General features: G+C 38.1%; 1 protein-coding gene across 2 annotated transcripts in view; it reads right to left on the bottom strand.

Annotated features, from left to right (window-relative positions):
- Window positions 1-3,981: 3,981 nt before the first annotated feature.
- Window positions 3,982-18,849, bottom strand: part of chst8 (carbohydrate (N-acetylgalactosamine 4-0) sulfotransferase 8) — a 178,322-nt gene continuing 163,454 nt past the window's right edge. For both annotated transcript variants that reach the window (XM_086258575.1, XM_086258656.1), the window contains exons 3-4: window positions 12,212-12,249; window positions 3,982-8,038 (exon numbers count right to left, since the gene is read on the bottom strand). In XM_086258575.1, coding sequence (XP_086114701.1) covers window positions 6,866-8,038; window positions 12,212-12,249 — 1,211 coding nt within the window. In that variant the 3' untranslated portion in view covers window positions 3,982-6,865. The remainder of the gene's footprint in view (window positions 8,039-12,211; window positions 12,250-18,849) is intronic.

The following is an 18,849-nucleotide window of genomic DNA, read 5'->3' as shown; positions in this document are numbered from 1 at the left end:
ACACAACTCATCAAATTGCAAAAATACCCCAGTTTGGATCAATGATCAGTTTTGCTGAATTTTTTTATGCTTACAGAATTAAGGATGGAAATTATCACAAATATTTACTAAACTGGTATTTTGTTTGTGGTGGTCAAATGAGTACCTCCACCTCTGAATGCGTGCCTTTATTTTCAAGTGCACTGTGGAAATCTGTCCTTGAAAACCTGGGAATCATCATTGTGTGAATTGAATATATAACACCACTTCTGTGGCCTGCTTAAGAATGTACTGCTGTGTATCTGTATGGCTCACCTGCCTACTGCCAGGCAGCCACAGTTACTTTTGTCTCTGTCTTCAACTAACTAAATGACGAAGTTTTTGTTTTCAGATTGAGCTGTGTTGATGAAAACCAGCATACCTCACCAAATTAGATTTTGGGAAAGGTTGTGCCCTCAGCAGGACTTGAATTTTGAGATTTCGTCCGTAAATTTATTTTCCACTTGTCGTTTTGCGTGGCTTGATTAATAACAGAGCTTGAGCAAATCATTTTAATGAGGCTTATGTCATTGAGAGATGTGTCTGGAGCGTGCAGCACACTCATTGCCAAAACAAACAAGGGTTTCATGCAAAAGGCGGAGAATTAACCTGGCATGCGTGGGAATCAGCCAAGTTTTGTATTTGACATTTGAGGGAATTTCCTTCCTCTCAGATTTTGTTCTACTGAACCGAAGAGTCAACACCTTAAATTGGTTTTGTTCCGTTATTACATGGGAGATTTTGCAGAGGCATTGGTGCAGTCATTGCCTTTGTAGACAGCCCTTGCAAACCGCTTTGTGTCAGTCTTTGTCCTATACATGTGTGCGTGCGTGTGCCTGCTAATGTCTGTGTGATAGAACTGTCGTCAGCGAATCAGCCGAAACCTGTCATCAGCCATGTTAATGCTGGCTTGAAGGCAAAGAGGAAGATTAGCTGAGGAACTTATAATAATAATACTTGAAAAATGGAGCAAAGTCTCTTTTTACAGTCCTCCCAAGCAAGGCGAGGTTGTTTATCACTTTGGGAAGATGTTTGGTTGCCTCCCTTGTATGTCTGCTTTGGGCCCTTAAGCTGATTTTGCTACACAAGCACGTTCTCTTCAAAGCATGTCAAGATTTTCCACGCACACTAATGAGGTAAATGGATGGCTTTTGTTTTCTCCACAGTTTTAACTTCCCCCAAAGTGCTCTCATGACTTATACACGAGCTGTTGCGGAAATCAGCCTTGAGCATTTAATCAAATTTCTAACTCTACAGAGTGATCAATTTGTGCTGCAATATTCATCTTCCACTCAAGCATAAACATAACCGCACATTTACACAGACACGCACGCACGCATGCAGGCACGCACATACATACACAAGCATGCACTTACATACACACACAGATACAAGAGCATCGTAAGACTGCTATTTGTTTATGTTAAAGTAATGTCATTTTTGTTAGGTAAATTGAAAAAAAATGAAATGCTTGAAAAAAAAATGCTGCTGTGACAGATTTTACTTCCTTTGAGTGTGTGAGAATCATACAAATGACTGTAAATTTAGGCAACATAAGGTACCTACTTTAGTCTATTAACAAAATGGAAATGAAACGAGTCCTTTCCCTCAGAACCGACACTTTATGGCTGTGTGATGGAAGAATAAAAGCACCAATTTGAAGGCACTTAGATCTCAAAATGAAAAGTTGTACTCGCAGACATAAAACATGCATTGACAGTTATTTGCCAGCATTTAGTTTTGTGAGCTGATGTGACTTAACCTTCAGAGATTCTAATATGAGTCCTATCCCTTTGAGGCACATAATGGATAGACATGACTTACTGTTGAAAGAGTTAATTCTCAACACTGTTAACTTAAATATTAATCAGTGCAGCAATAGAAATATCCTACTGAGACCACTGTTATGTAAAACAACGTTTGGAACTCAGGTCACAGACACAATAACTCAGAGTGTTGGTACATTAAATTTTATGGACACTAGAGACAGGAAACATAATCTGTGTTTGTCCCTTTGATCTTTTGAGGATTGTCCTAACACGTTTATTCATTTTGCTTTTAAAAGGGATACTCTTTTTCTAGAAGGACTTACCCGTATATGCTGGGATATAACACATATAAGCACATTTATGATGTACATTTATAGAGTAACGTTTTCAGTTTTGTTACATTTAAGTGACATTTAGAAAAGTACTACCTAACCAAAAAAGCATAACCCTTTGTAAAATAGGGAATAACTACTGGTAGATTTATTTAACATTATTATTCTGACTCTATAGTATATTGCTATATGCAAAACTGAGCAAGTGGATACAATTGTACTATTGTACTTTTTGTTTTACTCGCTTATAAATCCAGCAGTTTGAAGAAATTGTTTTTAAATTATGTTCTTTCTTTTTTTCACAAAGTTAACACTTGCTGTTAGTTGGGTCTCTCATAAAGGGGGGGACCTGCTCTGTGCATCAAAATAATTTCCATTACAGGATCTTGATTGGTACAGTGACATTGTGTGCTTGGGATGGCATAGTGGTGAGGCAGGAGGGTCCTGGGTTTGAATCTGCCAGCTCACAGGAGCCTTTCTCTGTGGACTTTGCATGTTCATGCTTGTCTGTCTCCCCCGTAGCCTTGACTGGTGACATATCGCTGCTGACAAACCACTTCATTGCAACTTGTCTGGGTGTAGCCCACCTCTCACCCCCTGACAGCTAGGATAGGCTCCAATCCCTCTGTTACCCTGAATTGGATAAGCAGTTAAGAAAAAAAGATGATTAAGTGTATTGATTGATCAGTAATAACCCTCCTCCTGTTCATGTGTTGATTACTTCACTCACCTTGACAGTTTGGCGGTTATATCTATTCTAGATTGATTGCCATTTGGCAGAGAGGGGCATGATCCCAAGAAGTCAGTTCTCCTTGTTGTATCACATTCCAGCATTGTCAGATGTGCCATAACAATCGTGGCTACATGAGTTCAATTTTTAACCGAGCAGCTTACATGTTCGTTTTTTCTTAATACCGTCTTCTAATTAAAAGAGCATCAATATCGGGCCTTTGTTGTTTAAAACAGAATTTATATTTTGTTCTCATACCAGTATTACCATGGCTGCCAGCTTTCACAGAGTATCTTTCTACTTGTACACTTAATCAAACAAATTTCATCCTCAGTTGCATCCAACAACGTTAACATCACCCACTACAAACTAAAATATTCACTCATCTCTCTAACTGCCTCGCATTCTTGAATACCTCTCATATTAGTCACACACTGCTTTGTTTCAGAAAGACAAAAATGGCAACCTTATGAACCCTTCTGTGAATCATACCTGTTTTCATCTATCACTGTACAGTATTGCTCTAATAACACATTTTTGGAAGCCATGCGCTTATATTCTGAAATATACAAAAATGGCCTAAAAAACAACAATAGTGTCGATCAAATTAATTAAAGGCACTTGTAAATTATTTGTTGATTTCTGCAGGCCGGACCTCAAGCACTACATTGTGAGAGGGGAAACCTTTTATGGCAATCTTAGTTGAATAAGCAACTGGTCAATTTCAACCTGGAACAGCTTCATGTGTAAAAACCAACTTTGACTATTTTGGTAATTTCCTTAACTCCTGTAACCCACACAATATGGACTTGGGATTTGTAACTACAGGGCAACAGACATTAATGTCAGAATCATTTGTTGTAACTTTTGGTGATATTTGGTGAAAATTTAAAAGGTAATGACATATCCAGCAGCATTATCTGCACATTATTTTTAGTGCTAATTACAGAGTATTTGTAGAACTAAACTAATACATGGTAGAAATTTTATTTGGAGTCACACATGGCTCTGGCTCTAATGCTGCTGGTTTACATTCTGGAGCCCTTTAGCTCAACAAAGCTCACAAATCACTTAACTCGAGATTGACAAACAACATTTTTTTTCAATGAAAAAAAGAAATAACACATGAAAATGCTAAAAGACAGTTTATTAGCAGACACTCATCAGCCAGAAATAACCTCCTGAAAAATATCTTCCTGAAATACACCATTTGATTGGCAGTGTAAAATAAGGCAAAGGGCTTAAGATAATCTTTTTTTTTTCTTTTACAGATTTGCACCAACAATAAACTGTTATACATTCACTTGTTACTGTAGTTATGCTTTTGATCTGTCCGTATACCCACAAAACCAAGAAATCTTCTTTAGAAGGGGGGCAGGGACTGACAGAGTATTTACAAAAGTAATACTCATCATAATGCATTAGCTGTTTTGGCCAAAGATTGGCTACACCTACATAGATTTTGACCAGAACCTAAACAAAGGTTAGATTTTGGCATTGCAAAAGCCAACACTACACTGACAAAAGTTCATACAGTTACCATCACCAAAATTATTAAAGGTCTTAAAAAAGTATTATAGTGTATAGATTTGAATAATATGATTTCCCTCTTTTCTCTAGGCAAATACAACTTTTGTTACCATAAAATAAATTTCCAGTGAGCTGCAAAGGACATAACAGAGCTAAATAGTGACTACTATTTTATTGGAGATCACCCATAGGTTGTTCAGAGAATCGAATAAATCAAATCCATCTTTGCCGCCATTAAAATGACTTTTTCTTTAATCAAGGTGTTTAGTGTGTGTGGGTTGTGGGCTTTTGGTGTGTTATACACCATTTGTAATCACTTCTGATTGTGGCATGTTTACCATTTCACAGCTTAAAGATGAAACAGTAAACCAAGTTGATTTTAACTAAATGTAAATTTTTTGAATACTTGTCTGGGTTTTACGTTACGTTAAACTCAACATTTATTATATTTAATCTTTCCTTGTTTTTCTTTTTTAACTCAGATGAAAACCTAGAGTATTTAACCTCACAACTTTTTGTTCCACTGGTCTTGTATTTAAAATGTCTGAATGTCTAAAACATTTTTAAATATCTGATTGCTTAGGACCTAAAAACTGCTGTTTTTGGGGTTTTTCTTTTGCAGTTTTAACTAGTGCACATAATATATGTAGTCTGACCTGCATCATGTTGCATATTAAAAAGAAAGAAAGAAAAGAACAACATGACTTGCCAGTTGGGTTTTGTGTTGGGAATAGTAGTTTAGCCATGTTGCACAAAGGATACGATAGCTGCAGCCTTCTTGTGTATATATTTTTATGAAAAGATGTGCAGTGGGGTTAAAAACATCTAAACAGGTAGTTCAGTACTACACATATAAACACACAGCACGGGTATGCTATGGGTAAAAATGTCCTCAGCTTGGATGGCTAACTAGGTGGAATGCAGCTCATTTGTACAGGGTCTATTATCCCATTGAGCATCAAAATGAATCTGGGATAAATAATCAAAGAGCTAATTTCCAAAATTGTACATATCCATTTATATTAAACAAAATCTTACCCTAACTCCAAAGCACCAAAGAAGATCAATTCATCACTCAAACATAGCTATTTGCACTTTTTAAATGCTGCATCAATAGTTTGCAGTCATTTCAAATTTTTTTGAGACGTGTTGGTTTTCAGCTGGTGGATATTTTGTTTTGGAAAGAAACTCTTCAGTTACACAACACTCTACACTGATATTACTGAAAGAACAACAAATGACATCAAAAAGGAAGTAACCATCACCAAGAAGAACTGAATATATATATATATATATATATATTTATATTTTAGAAATACATAGAAAAATATATATTCATCTGAATGCCCATTATACAATTTTACACAGTAGAGTCAGAAAAAAGCCTATATGTTGGTATTGAATAGCTATGATATATACAGAGGGGATGGGTTGCTTTATAATATTATGAGGTGGTTAAAGTGGCAGATAAAGAAGTTTGTGCAAACTTGTTATCTGTTTCTTGCTGGAAAGTCCAAATTGTACATTACTGAAAAATGTCATATGTAATATGAAAAAAGTGTTTATCTGTTTTTGTTTTTAGCCTGTATTTTTTTTTTTTTTAAATTTCCAATACCATCGACTGGTAAATCAGCAACACTAATAGATATTGAGAGATATTCATAGCAACACTTTATACCCTGCTTTTAGACACCCTATTGATGGAGGACCTACAGCACATGTATGTGTTAAGGAAAAGCACAAAATGACAAAGTTAGAAGTATAAAATGCTACAATAGGCGCACACAGCTTCCAAGTGGGCAGCACTTGACACATTTAAAGATTTATAGTATTTGTAGTGTTTCATTTAGTTATATTTAGTAAAGCCATTCACATCAAATATCTGTATTAGTATGCACTGATACATAGAGGTATATTGATGCCTAACTTGCCCTAGGTCAAACAGTAAATGCAAACATTTTAAATCATGAAAGGGTTTGACTGTGAACAATTTAAGAATACCAAGGACTCAAGCTACTACATTTATGAATATTGTTGTAAGTAAGATAAGGTATGTGCTTGAAATCTATGGTAAACTTGGTGCTTAAACCATAAACACACATTTACAAATGCTATTTGACCTAGAGTAAGGCATATTTTTTAAAGCCTGTTCAACAATAATAAATCTTTTTAGAAGCTTAATGTTTACAGTTTTAAATTTCTACCTCACCATCTGCTAGTAGTGAATAAACGCTTCGCATTTTAGGACAATTTAGAGTATTTAATACAACAGCACACAAACTGTCTACAAATCAATATAATCTGCTAAAAAAATGTAATTAAAGTGTTTTTGAGTGAAATTTGGTCTCTCTGATCTCTCTGCTAAGACGCAAAGACCTATTTGAGCATGTGAGTAAAGACTGGTATGGTAAAATTACAGTTATGGTAAAAATGTAGTGGAATGTGACTGTGAAAATGTGACGTGAAGCAGTCACGTAATTCTTAAGTCAGTATAAATCTTTAAAAGGCTTAGAATAGTTAAACATCAGATAGTCCATGTAGTAGAAGTCATATACTCGCTGTCTCTCCAAAGCGCTGACCTGTGAAAAGTAATTTTCCGTGATCTGCATAGAGGTCCGCTTGTCACTTGGGTTCCTGTCTTTAAAACTGGGCAATGTGAGGTTAGGTGGTGCCCCTGCCAATCGCAAGAGAAAGTTAGACTCTTCTTCCATGTTCTCAAACTTGCCGATAAAGTCGTAATCTATGAGGCAAGGGTTGCACAGCTGATTTGCCTGCTCCCAGTGGATGTCCATTCCTACGGGCCGGTGGACATCCAGCAGGTATTGGACAAATTCTTTAAATGTGACCCCATTTCCTGTCTTCAGGGCTGCTTTTGATGGGTTCACCCTGTATTTGGAAATGATGGGTTTCCCAAACAGGGAGTGGTAGTAGTTGTTGGGATTTTCAAACTTGTCCCGGTAAGCTGACACCATTCTCTCCAAGGGCTCACGGACAAATATGACTTTGGTGTAGGTTTGCAGACGGTGCATGATTCCCTGTTGGTCAAAGCTATCAAGCTTCTTGAGATGCTGCCCGTAGTGGACTGTGTCATGCTTAATACTCTGAGTGTTGGAGGCCTTACCCGCCAGCACCATCAGGGTTCTCTTCCAGTTGGAGCATCCTGCCTTGGGGACCTGGCAGTATAGCAACTTGTACTTGTCCTCCACAAAGATGCTTTTCACATGATGACGTGTGATGGTCTTTGAAATGCTGCTTTTGTACTTAGCACAGATTTCCTTCATCAGTTGCTGGCGTGCTTCCAGGATACCGGAGAGCTTTTGCCAGCTCTCTGGAGAAAAAAAGCCCGATGTAATGGAGGAGGACATTGGGGATGAAGAGGAAATTGAAGATGAGGATGAGACTGAGGATGAGGAAGATGAGGAAATGGTATTTTTGGTGTGTCGAATTGGAGGACTTGTTTTTAGCAGTTTGCGTTGTCTTTTCGTGACATGAAGGGAACCTATGTCCTGCTCCTGAGACCCAGGGGAGGCTGTTTTTCTGCTCTTCTCAAAATGTGGGAACTGCATTGGAGGGATCGCGCTGGACAGGATGTTTTCTGTAACTTGGAGGTCCTGGAAACTATCAGATTTGCCTCTCTCGCGGTCCCGAGTGGAAAGTGTCTGTAAAACAATGACAAAACAGGTTAGAGTTGATAGCTGCAGACCTCTTTAGACTAAACAAACAAGGACAGTTTCAGGTGGCTATGCAAAGAAGAACCATTAATATAAATATTTTTTTTATTAATATGGTATATATTATAACTTCAGTGTCAGAAATGTACCCCAGATTTTTTATTCTTCAACTAGCCACTTGATGGTGCTGTTTCACTACAGCTTAAAGGTCTAACTTTGGTACACACAAATGTCACACACTGCCCAATGCCATCTATGACCTATCAATAAACTGAGCTGTAATGCCATATAAATGTCTTATAAACACTTAATGAGGAATCCAAATTAGAATCATCTACTGCCTGATTACTATCAGATGATGCCCAAGGCCATCACGCATTCTGACATTTTATTTCAATTAAATGCTGTAATGGCATCATAAAGCCAATGGACTGGATGTATAATTTTAATTTTACAACAGACAAGGTGATGAGACCACCATGAATCTTGGTTCATCCCTCTCCAGACGTAAATGGTCATGTTCGTTCATCTGGAGGGAGGAAAGGATGGGGGGGAAGGTCCTTGTGTGTTTAAGGTGAGTGCAAGGCAGATATTGGTACACATTCTTCAGGGTTTACACCGGTGTGAGTCTCTCTCTGGTGCTGATGATCACAGCAGAGAGACAGAGAGAGCAAACAGGGGTCAGCTGAAAGAACATAGTAGGAACTACCTGACCATTGTAGTTCATAGTATGAAAACAGTTTTGTACATTTTCTAAGCTACAGATCTATATTTAAAGTGGATCCTTACATGTTTTGTTCATCAAAGAGTGAAGCCCTAGACCACGTATTGTTTTGAATGTCCATATGCATACAATGTAATATTCATAGCAGGTTGTCATTAAAAATAGATGATGTATCTTTATTTATGATATAATTTATTTTATCTATGATCCAAACGGAAAAAAGTGATTATTCTGGCTAATTATCTAAGTGTTTGCACTTCCTTTTTCATTCCCAGCCATCTCATGTTGCTGAAATTTATGGAAAAACGTTAAATCTTGATGATCAGTCTTGCTCTTTTATCTTAACTTTCCCTTTTGTGTATTTTGTTTTAGCAATTTAATTGGTTGTTAATGTCTTTTTTCTTTTTAAAAACTTTCTCATTACTTGATTAAAACTGGCTTTTAAGTGATATATTCTTCTTTTTTTTTTAGCACTTCACCATCTCTTTTGCTAATTTTAAGTGAACTCTATTCTTTTTGTTATGTATGTTTATTCCTGATATTATTTGTGCTAATGATGAAAAATATAGCACATTAAAGCCTCAACTCAAATCCTCATTGCCTTTTATAATGATGTTTAAAACATTTAGAACACATTTTGTTGTTTACTCAAACTTTTCAAAGGTTTTAATTTTGCTTTATATGTTCAGATGAGAAAAATTCCATTTACTTTAATTCTAACTTGTTTTTGTGCAAGTTACTGGCTAATAAAAACGAGTTGAAGTCAAAATATGAAGTGATGTGGAATCACAGGGAGGGATAATCATAAGTAATAATTTCTGTAGTTAATAAAATTCAAAACCCCTAATAATTAAAAGAAATGAATGAATATGACTGTTTTTCCTTGTTAATGACCTAAAACACAGCCACATATTTATTTATATATTACACTACATCTACATAATCTACATTATGACTAATAATATACAAATAATTGTATTGTTCCTGCCCATATTGATTGCATCAATTAAAAATTCACAACATAGATGGGGAAAATGCATGTGAACAAATGTGGAGGTGTAGGTTACAGAAACCTTAAGCTTATAAAAGGTATGTATGTAAAAGAGTGTGCTAACTGCCCCTTCTCCTCTGTGCCCAGAGCTACCAAACAAAATTTTGTTGTGTGAACACAAAATGGCAATGATCTTCTTATGAGTTTGCAAGATGCATCTGCAGTTTTTAGGCAGAGTCAGGAAAACCATTATGTATTTGTTTTAACTGCTTGTTAATGCAAATACCTAAGCAGACAAACACTTGGAAACAACTCCTTGCATGTTGGCACGACTAAGACAAAGTGCTGAAGTTTAAATCTAGCAACAGAATTGGGAAGAAGATTTAGGAGACTTTGAACATGGAATGATTGTTGGACCCAGTCAGACTGGTTGGAGTATTTTAGAAACAACTGATCTGCTGGGATTTTCCCACATAACCATCTCTAGGGTTTAGAGAGAATGATCTGAAAAAGAGAAAATCTCCAGTGAGCAGCAGTGCTCTGAGAGAAAATGCCTTGTTGAAGTCACAGGTCAAAGGAGAAAGACGAGACTGCTTCAAGCTGATAGGAAGGCAGTATTAATTCAAATAACTACCTATTACATCCAATGTATTCAGAGGAGTGTATCTGAACACACATTTATCCTTGAATTAAATGTGCTACAACAGCAGCAGAAGACTACACTGGTCTCACCAAAATTTGACAATAGAAGATTGGAAAAACATTGCCTGCTTTAATGAGTCTCGGTTTCTACTGTGACATTCAGATGGCAGGATAGGAATTTGGCATAAATAACATAAAAGCATGGATCCAGCCTGCCTCTTAATAATGGTTCAGGCTAGAGTTGGTGGTATAATGGTGTGGGGGGTATTATGTTTTGGCCCTATTAGTACCAACTGAACATCGCTTAAATGCCGCAGCCTGAATGTTGTCTCTAACCATATCTGTCCCTTTATGACCACAGTGTACCCATCTTCTGATGGCTGCTTCCGGGCAGGATAACCCATCATGATACAAAGCTCAAATAATCTCAAAATGGTTTTTTGACCATGACAGTGAGCTTACTGTACTCAAATGGCCTCCACAGTCACCAGATCTTAACCCCTGGGATATGGTGGAACGGGAGGTGAAGCCAAGAAATCTGCAGCTACTGTGTGATGTCATGCCAGTATGGACTAAAATCTCTGGGGAATGTTTCCAACACTGTGTTGAAGAATTAGGGGAGTTCTGAAGGCCAAAGGTGTACCAATTAACATCTGTGTTCATGTCTCTAAAATACATATATCATTGAACAGACAGAGTTGATAGTAGGATAGCATAGAGGAAGCTGCTGAGCTCCAACAGTAACCATCTCCTCTCATCTAAAGATTGAAAAGAAGAACCTTTGCCCTTGACGCCTCTGCTGGGAAAATGTTTTGAGGACTTATGAAACAGCTGAATTATTTGGGAATGCTAGGCAGCACTGTGTCTGAACCTTTGGAAGCATCATTCCAAAGGTGATGCACAGTTAAGAGAGCATTACATTATGCTTTTCTGCCTCTGGGCCTGGGAATTTTGGCATCGTCACAGCGAAAATGAACTCCCACATTTAAAACAATATATTAAAGGATACTGTCATGATGCCAGGCGATGCAAGCGTAAGCGTAAAATGACCCCAAACATTAAAGTAAATCTACCGAATAACTTCAAACAGAGCAACCAACAGAAAGAAAATCCACCTTTTGGAGTGGCCCCATCAGGGACCTTAATCCAACTGAGAAGCTGTGGAATCAAAAGAAAACAGTTCATGCCAAAAAAATATGGCTGAATAGAAGCAGTTATTTAAGGAAGATTGGTCCAAAATGGCTTCTGAACAATATGCAGGTCTGATCTTGCAGTTATAGAACGGACCTCCTGTTTGATGACTCAAAACAAGATTTCTCCAGGTATTAAATCAAAGGGTTCAATTATTGTTGTTATTGTTATTTTTAAATATTGTGAATATTTAATGTTAAATAAAGGAAATCATATTTGTATGTTACTATATAAGCTTAAGCCCATGTGGATGTATTTGTGACTTGGATAAAGAACACAATGTATACTTTTTACACCTGAAAAACACTGAAAATAGTAAAACAAAAAGAATAAATGCAAAAAAAAAATTTTGCTGACGGAGAACAGAGGAAAAAAACTCCAGGTGTGATAATACCCCGAGGAAACTGGCCTGGTGCAACTGGGATCGTTTACTCACTAAACTCAGCTTCAGTCTGACTGGCTGAATGCACAGTGTGAGGTCAGCCTTTCTACACAGATGCTATCAGACACGCTGAGAGGTACAAGGCTGACAATCACTTTTTTTTTTGCAATAGATAACAGGTGGGAGCAACCTGTGTGTATGTGTTTTGGGAGAAATGGAGTAAACACATACCTCTCTGGATTGCCGTGGAGTACTTCCAAGCTTCACGCCTGGAGAGAGAAGAGAAAAAAGACAAGAAAATCAGTGCTTAGGCAAACAACATGTATTTTTGTCCTCATAGAAGAAGCTGGGAACCTCAAATACACCTCAGACAACCTCCAATAATTTAGTGCTTCTGTTCAGTTAGCACATCTTCTTTCATCCCGAGCAAACTAACACTGCTTTTCTGGTGCAAAGAGGTAGGATAGGTAATATTATCTGAGTAATGAGTTGCCACCAAGCATGAATAGCTGGTAAATGAGCTGTGCTCCCTGTGATAAGCCCTTTTCAGTGAAATGTGGGGAAAAAAACCCTAAACAAATAAAACTGAACTTTAACTAAAAATGAGAGATCCAAAAAAACAACAAAGCGAAGTAACAAAAAGTTTTTTTTTACAAAGAGGCCAATTACAAACCAAAAGAGAGAATGACACACAAACTGAAAGATACATGTTGTTGAAATTTTAGAAATCAACAGGAGAGTGATGGAGACATATAGACTGGTTATGTGGCAGCCTTGGTGACAGGTGGATGTGTATTGGCAGATGTGCAGCAGCAGGACAGACGATGTGCTTAGTGGTCTGTCTCCGGCTGGACATCTCTTTTTCCTTAGGTACCCCACCCCTCACCTCACTCCCTTTCCCACCCCTCCCATCTGATATGTAATCAGGCTGACAGCTCTGAATGGGGCTGCATGGCTGCTGATGGGGTGAGCGAAGACACCTCTGCCTGAGTGGCTTGTCACTTCCAATATGAGGATGGAAGTGATAGGAACCTGCATTGGGTGGGGGGGGGGGGGGGCTGAAGATGCAGGCCACAACCTTTCCTAAGTGATGAGATGTGCAGAGCCCTATCTCACACATCTCACACTTAAACACGCCTCAGTGGGGATAGAATAAAACATGTTGCCTAGATGCAGTGTTGTTTTAGATTAGTATGCGCTAGAGAGCTCTCTGTTGCTGTCTGGCTCTGTGTGTTGAATCTTTGTCTTCATTCTTCTGAATGAGACACTGGAGGAAAAGGCTAAGGAGGAAAAAGAAGAGCGGCAGACTAGGGAAGCGGCATGTGACATTTCCTGATCGTGTTTGGGTGCTGCCAAAAGATTTGATCGCTTAACACTAAAAAGAGCAGGATGGGCATCTTGAATTTCACTTTATATTGAAACGCGAACATATAAATATTTATCATAACACACGCAAATATTATTGTCAGGCAGACACATCCTAGCACAAAAATAGTAACGGTCTGTGAGAGTCTGTTGTTCTAAAGTGAGCCCCTGGTAGCACCAAGCATCTTGTCAAGACACATGCGTGGTTATCGATCTTGAAAACCCCATCAAGGGAGTAATTGAAATCTCCAAAGGTTTAATTGGTTTCTTCTAGGAGGTGTTTTGTCTGGCTGTTGATACATATTTGTCCAAGCTTGTGATACGATGACTATATCACCTTCCTGCTTCGTCCTGCACACTCAGTCTGAGAGAAAATGTTAAACATTTTAGTGAATCATTAACAGAACTGTGAGGCGATAAGATAAGATATGGGAAATCCTTATGATACATAATTGTGACACTAATAACATTTTTAATATTGCTCCTTTATTTATATAATTTGTTATGCAAATGCAAAGGCTGGAGAAACAGGAAAAAAGAAGTGAAACAAGGCATTTAAGCCTAATGCCTTGAAATGAGCATGAAGGATAATTTGTTGTCATGTTCAGCACTTGTGAGTTGTTAAAATTGATTTGAAAATGACTCTGACATGGCTTGATTTGATTAAAATGCTGTTGCAAAGAGGGTTTGAATTTCAGTGCTGAAAATGCAATTCTCTCAAGTTGGGAGTCAAAATTACATTTCAAGAGGAAAAACATTTTTCCATGACAGCGTATAACAGAAACAAATAATATGACATTGTAAACAGGATTTCAGGAGGCTTTGTAAACATCATTTATCTTTGTAGTATGTATTTGGTTGTGCTGTTTGATTGTAATTTCACACTCAGTAAATTCTACTCAGTATAACTAAGCTATTGATTTCAACTCCTGTGCAGTGAAACAGTAATGATTGATAATTGTGATACATTTACCCTTTCAGATTCACATATAGATATAAAAGCTACAGTTAATGTCTATCCTTTTTTATCTCCCAGAAGTTATATTAATAATCTGATGAAGCCAGAGGTCAAAACTGTATCCAGATTTGTTAATGTACACTGCGTCATTCACAAAAGGGACTTGCTACAGCAGTACCACATGTAGGTACCACATGCCGCCTCCCTAGTCAACCAATAAAGTTAAGGTTGTTTTTACACCTAGATATTAAATGTCACTTTCTGGTAGTTCTCCTTTTGAAGCTCTAAAGGTTTCCAGTAAGCAAGTCTACATGCAAGATATGGCATTTATAGCAGAGATCAAATTTTTTTGATGATAGAGAACTATTAAATAGCACAATCTCCTTTTGAGTCTTGTCCTCTGTTGCCCTCTAAAATAACCTTGAGCTGCCACCACTTTTTCACAGACATAGCCATGAATATTCATGCAGACAACCCAGCATTACTGCATAAGCAAAGGCCACATCATTAGCAGATCCATTATCATCCTTCCCTCTCACATATCCTTACGCAACTCTCTAACAGAGACATACATCAAAGATTATCTTTTTCCCTGTCCCTGCCACCGAGGAGGAGCAAAGGACAAAAACAATGCGAAATAATGAGCTTGTTAAGTGAAGGGCTGTGGCCCTATGTTCTGGAAGAACTTGTTAAATGCCTGTTTTTAACTAGTGAAGGGCCAGGAGGGTTCTAAAAGCCAGACAAGGCGTGTCCTTCTCCAGCCTACAATTCAGACTAGTGATGCTGCGCCACTATAAACCTTTCATTAGTCATTCAGCACACTAAGGCACTGTGACCCCAACCAGCTGCACTCCTCTCTCTCTCCCAACAAACCACCCACACCTGCACTCTGCACACACGCTCCTCCTCCACTTAACTCTGTGTGGGAATACAAGGCTCTGGTATGCTGGAAAGACGCTTGAGAATGGTGGTATTAGGCTTTGAGCTCTGGTCCATTGATGTTTTAACTTGTTGTGGTAAGAGATAAAACGATGTTTTAAAATCCTCCAGGACTGGGCCAGAGAGAGCAGCTGCTTGGGGGGAGGAGGAGGTGATGGGTGAGCAATCAGTGAAGCGAGATTAAAGATGTGCTTGCAGAGACTCTCTAAAGACCAAACACAGACCATCTAGAATTTGTGTGCCTTGTCTTCTGAAGATTAGCTTGTGAGAGGAAGCCACACAAAGCACAGGTTTGGCGAAAAATGAATCAGTAACAGATTTCTAATCCAACCATTGACAACATACTGTAAATGAAGAAAACACACACACACACACACACACACACACACACACACACACACACACACACACACACACACACACACACACACACACACACACACACACACACACACTAGACAAATGATTTCCTCTAGTTTAGTGATACAAACCACATTCTCTTTTAATGACAACATCTAAAAACTCTTCAGTATGAGTCCTACAGGAGGACATGATTACACAGCCTATCTGAAAAACTGATTTGAAACTATATTATCATGCCTTTATATAGAAATCAAGGAAATGTGGTGGACAATGACACACCAGTGATATAAAGATCCCAGAAAAATAAACAAGAAGCAAAGGGTATGTGTGTGTGGGAAGCACACTACTAATGTTGACAACTGGTCTGAAGCTTTGACATGTTTGACTTAAAAATAAATAAAAATACATAAATAAATACAAATAAAACCAACAAAAAACATGTCATTTCACCTCATAAAACAAATAAAACAAAGGAAGTGCCAGAGCATCTTCTTCTGTTGGACTCAACAATTGATAGCCAGTCTCCTAGGCTTTTATTGTAGCAGTTTTTATTTTTTCTTTATATGTGTTTGAAGTTTCTGGGTCCAGGTCACAGAGGCAGCTGTCTAAGCAGAAACACACAGACCTTTCTCTCCTCAGCTAACAGCTCTAAATCTTATACAAGCCAACAGAGATGACGCGCCGTGTCCCTGAAGCCACTATAGGCAGCTGAAGGTCAAATAGTGAGGGGACCCGCCTTCAACTGCTGAATGATCGACAAAGCTCCTCCTTTGGGTGGTGGGCCCACAGGAGGGTATACATAGACTTTACCTCCCCCAAGGACCCCCGAAAAACAACACAATCATGAACACAACACAATCGTGTTTAACATAATAAGGAAAGCCTTTGTGAAACAGATTTATTGGAGACAGTGCCACTGTTCTACTGGTCCACCAATAATGGCACATAATATATGTGTAGTGGTCTAAAAGAATGTCTCAACAGATAAAAACAGAAGATGCCATTCTTTTGGATGAAAATATCTGTCAAGTTGCTTCCTATTGTTTGTTTTTTTTGCTGCAGTTTTGCAGGGTCGTATCTTCTTTTGTATTACATTATTTGGCACTTCACTTATTTTCTTTGTGTCCTAATTGTCCTATTTTAGCCTTTATTGTTTGTACTTTGTTTCCAGTGTAGGATAATTACAAGATTCAGGGTCTGTAATTTTTGCTTTGACTTTTCTCAACTTTGCTGGAAGTCCTTCTCTTCAAAAGGTTATCGAAAGCTGTGATTTGTTAAAGTTGCTTGATTGACACTTGTTGATATTACCGTGATGCTGATAATAATGCCATGATCTTCTGACTTCCTTGGCCATTTTAACTGCTCTTCAAAGGGCTCATACAAGGGTTTACAGAGTTAGTGGCATTCATCAATTACATGTTGTTTAACATGCCACATGAAGGCTTCCCTTCCACAACTGACCAAAATCAAGGTCAGCTTCTGTGAGGCCTTTTATATCATCAGGAATGTGCTCTCTCAACTGAAATTCGAATGAAAATGATGGCACTCCCTCCAAGTCATGTTAAATCATTGTGCCATTCATGTACCATAAATAACACATGGTTTAGCTCTTAACTGTCAGTGGCAGAATACAGACTCAGCATACAAAGTCTCAATCCACATTCAATGAGATGAAACCCAAGCTCCACTATGATGTGAGGTTGCGGTGCTACGCTGACATCTTTGTGCTATTTTAATGGCACTTTCTGCTCTGAGACAGTGCGCCTGCACAGCTTGTGTACTTTTGCATTGATCATATTGCCCCAGCATGAGTTTATGACTGGGTTAAAAATGCCACTCTGGGAAGTAGCAAGTTGTATTAAGAGTATATTTTTTGATTCTAAATTCCAGTTCGATTTTTATTGATTATTTGAAAGCTGGAACTAAAGGCTGTAATTTACTTTATGCTATTAAAATTATTTTGAGGTGTCAACGGAGGAGCCTTTTTACTCTAAACTGATACACTGTTTAGCACTTTAGGAGTAAATCTGCTCATACAGATCCCAAATAATATCATACTGAATTTAATGATAAAGAGAAGCTGTCTCTGTGGGGCAGTGGTAATATATATAAATATGATATGCTTCAGTCTCCAGCTTCTTTTTCTGTACAATCTTCAGATTCTTTTCTCATGCTGTTAACTCAGGCACAGAACACAGCAGGAGGGGAAATAATGAACTAGGAAGATGGGAAGCTGCTGAACGGGGATATCAAATATAGCACTGATTACCGTCATGACAATTCTTTTTGACAACATTATATTCTGAGAGTCGATCGTACTTAGGGTGCTTTCAAGGTTAGAAGATACAAAAGCTTCCTAGGGCAGATTTCCATGGAAACAGAGAGCCAGTGAGCTGTGTGTGGGGGTGTGGTGGGAGGTGGCTTGTTTTAATACCGTGTAGAGAAAAGGGCCTGGCAGCTTGCATGAGGAGGGATGTGTAAACAAATGCTACCTGTCAGCTGCACGCTCAGGGTTAAGTGAATTATCTGGGCCGAGACAAGCTGCAAAGCGGCTTTAATTGGCACATATCTTATTTAGATGCTGCAGAGCTCTTGAACTATAGGCACAGTGCACACACTGCAGTACTCTCTTTATGAACTCCCTTGCCAATGGCAATAGGATGCCTATGGGATACAAACATAGTAAGGAGAAATGTTGTCAAGCTTTTTTTTAGAATTCTGAAATTTCTCTAAAATTTCCATGAAGTCCTTCTTTGTGCCGTACTGAAAGTAAACAGGAATGGTTAGATAAAAAAAAGGATTCCTGTGATGATTGTTACAAGACAACCTTAATACAGGACTTCACCATATCCTCTATATAAGATATTTGGACAATGAGAAAATGTGCAGTTTTTCCTCTGCAAACGACCAGAGTAGATTTTAACTAAAAAAGGAAGAATATGATTGAAGTGTAGACTTTTAGCTTTCATTCAATTAGTTAAAAAAATTGCATTAACTGTTTGGAAATTACAGACATTGCAATACATAATTCCTCAATTTCAGAGGCTCAGAAGTATTTATAAATGTAAGGATTCTTTACTATACTTGGTAGAAAATCATTTGCAGTCAATGACTGCTTAAAGTCTAGAACCAAAGTACATGTCCAAATGCTGAATTTTCTCACCTGGGATGCTCTGCCGGGTCTTTAGAGCTGTGACCTTCAGTTGCTGCTTGTTCTCTGCCAAAACACAAGTTTTGTCTTCAA

This window comes from Aulonocara sp. 'chitande type north' Nkhata Bay, linkage group LG1 (assembly GCF_057382095.1).
Source record: "Aulonocara sp. 'chitande type north' Nkhata Bay isolate Kocher_YH1m ecotype deep benthic linkage group LG1, A_spYH_male_GT1.1, whole genome shotgun sequence".
In the NCBI taxonomy this organism is placed as follows: Eukaryota; Metazoa; Chordata; class Actinopteri; order Cichliformes; family Cichlidae; genus Aulonocara; species Aulonocara sp. 'chitande type north' Nkhata Bay.
Note: the sequence above shows the minus strand (reverse complement) of the source record. Positions and strands in the feature narration are given on the sequence as shown.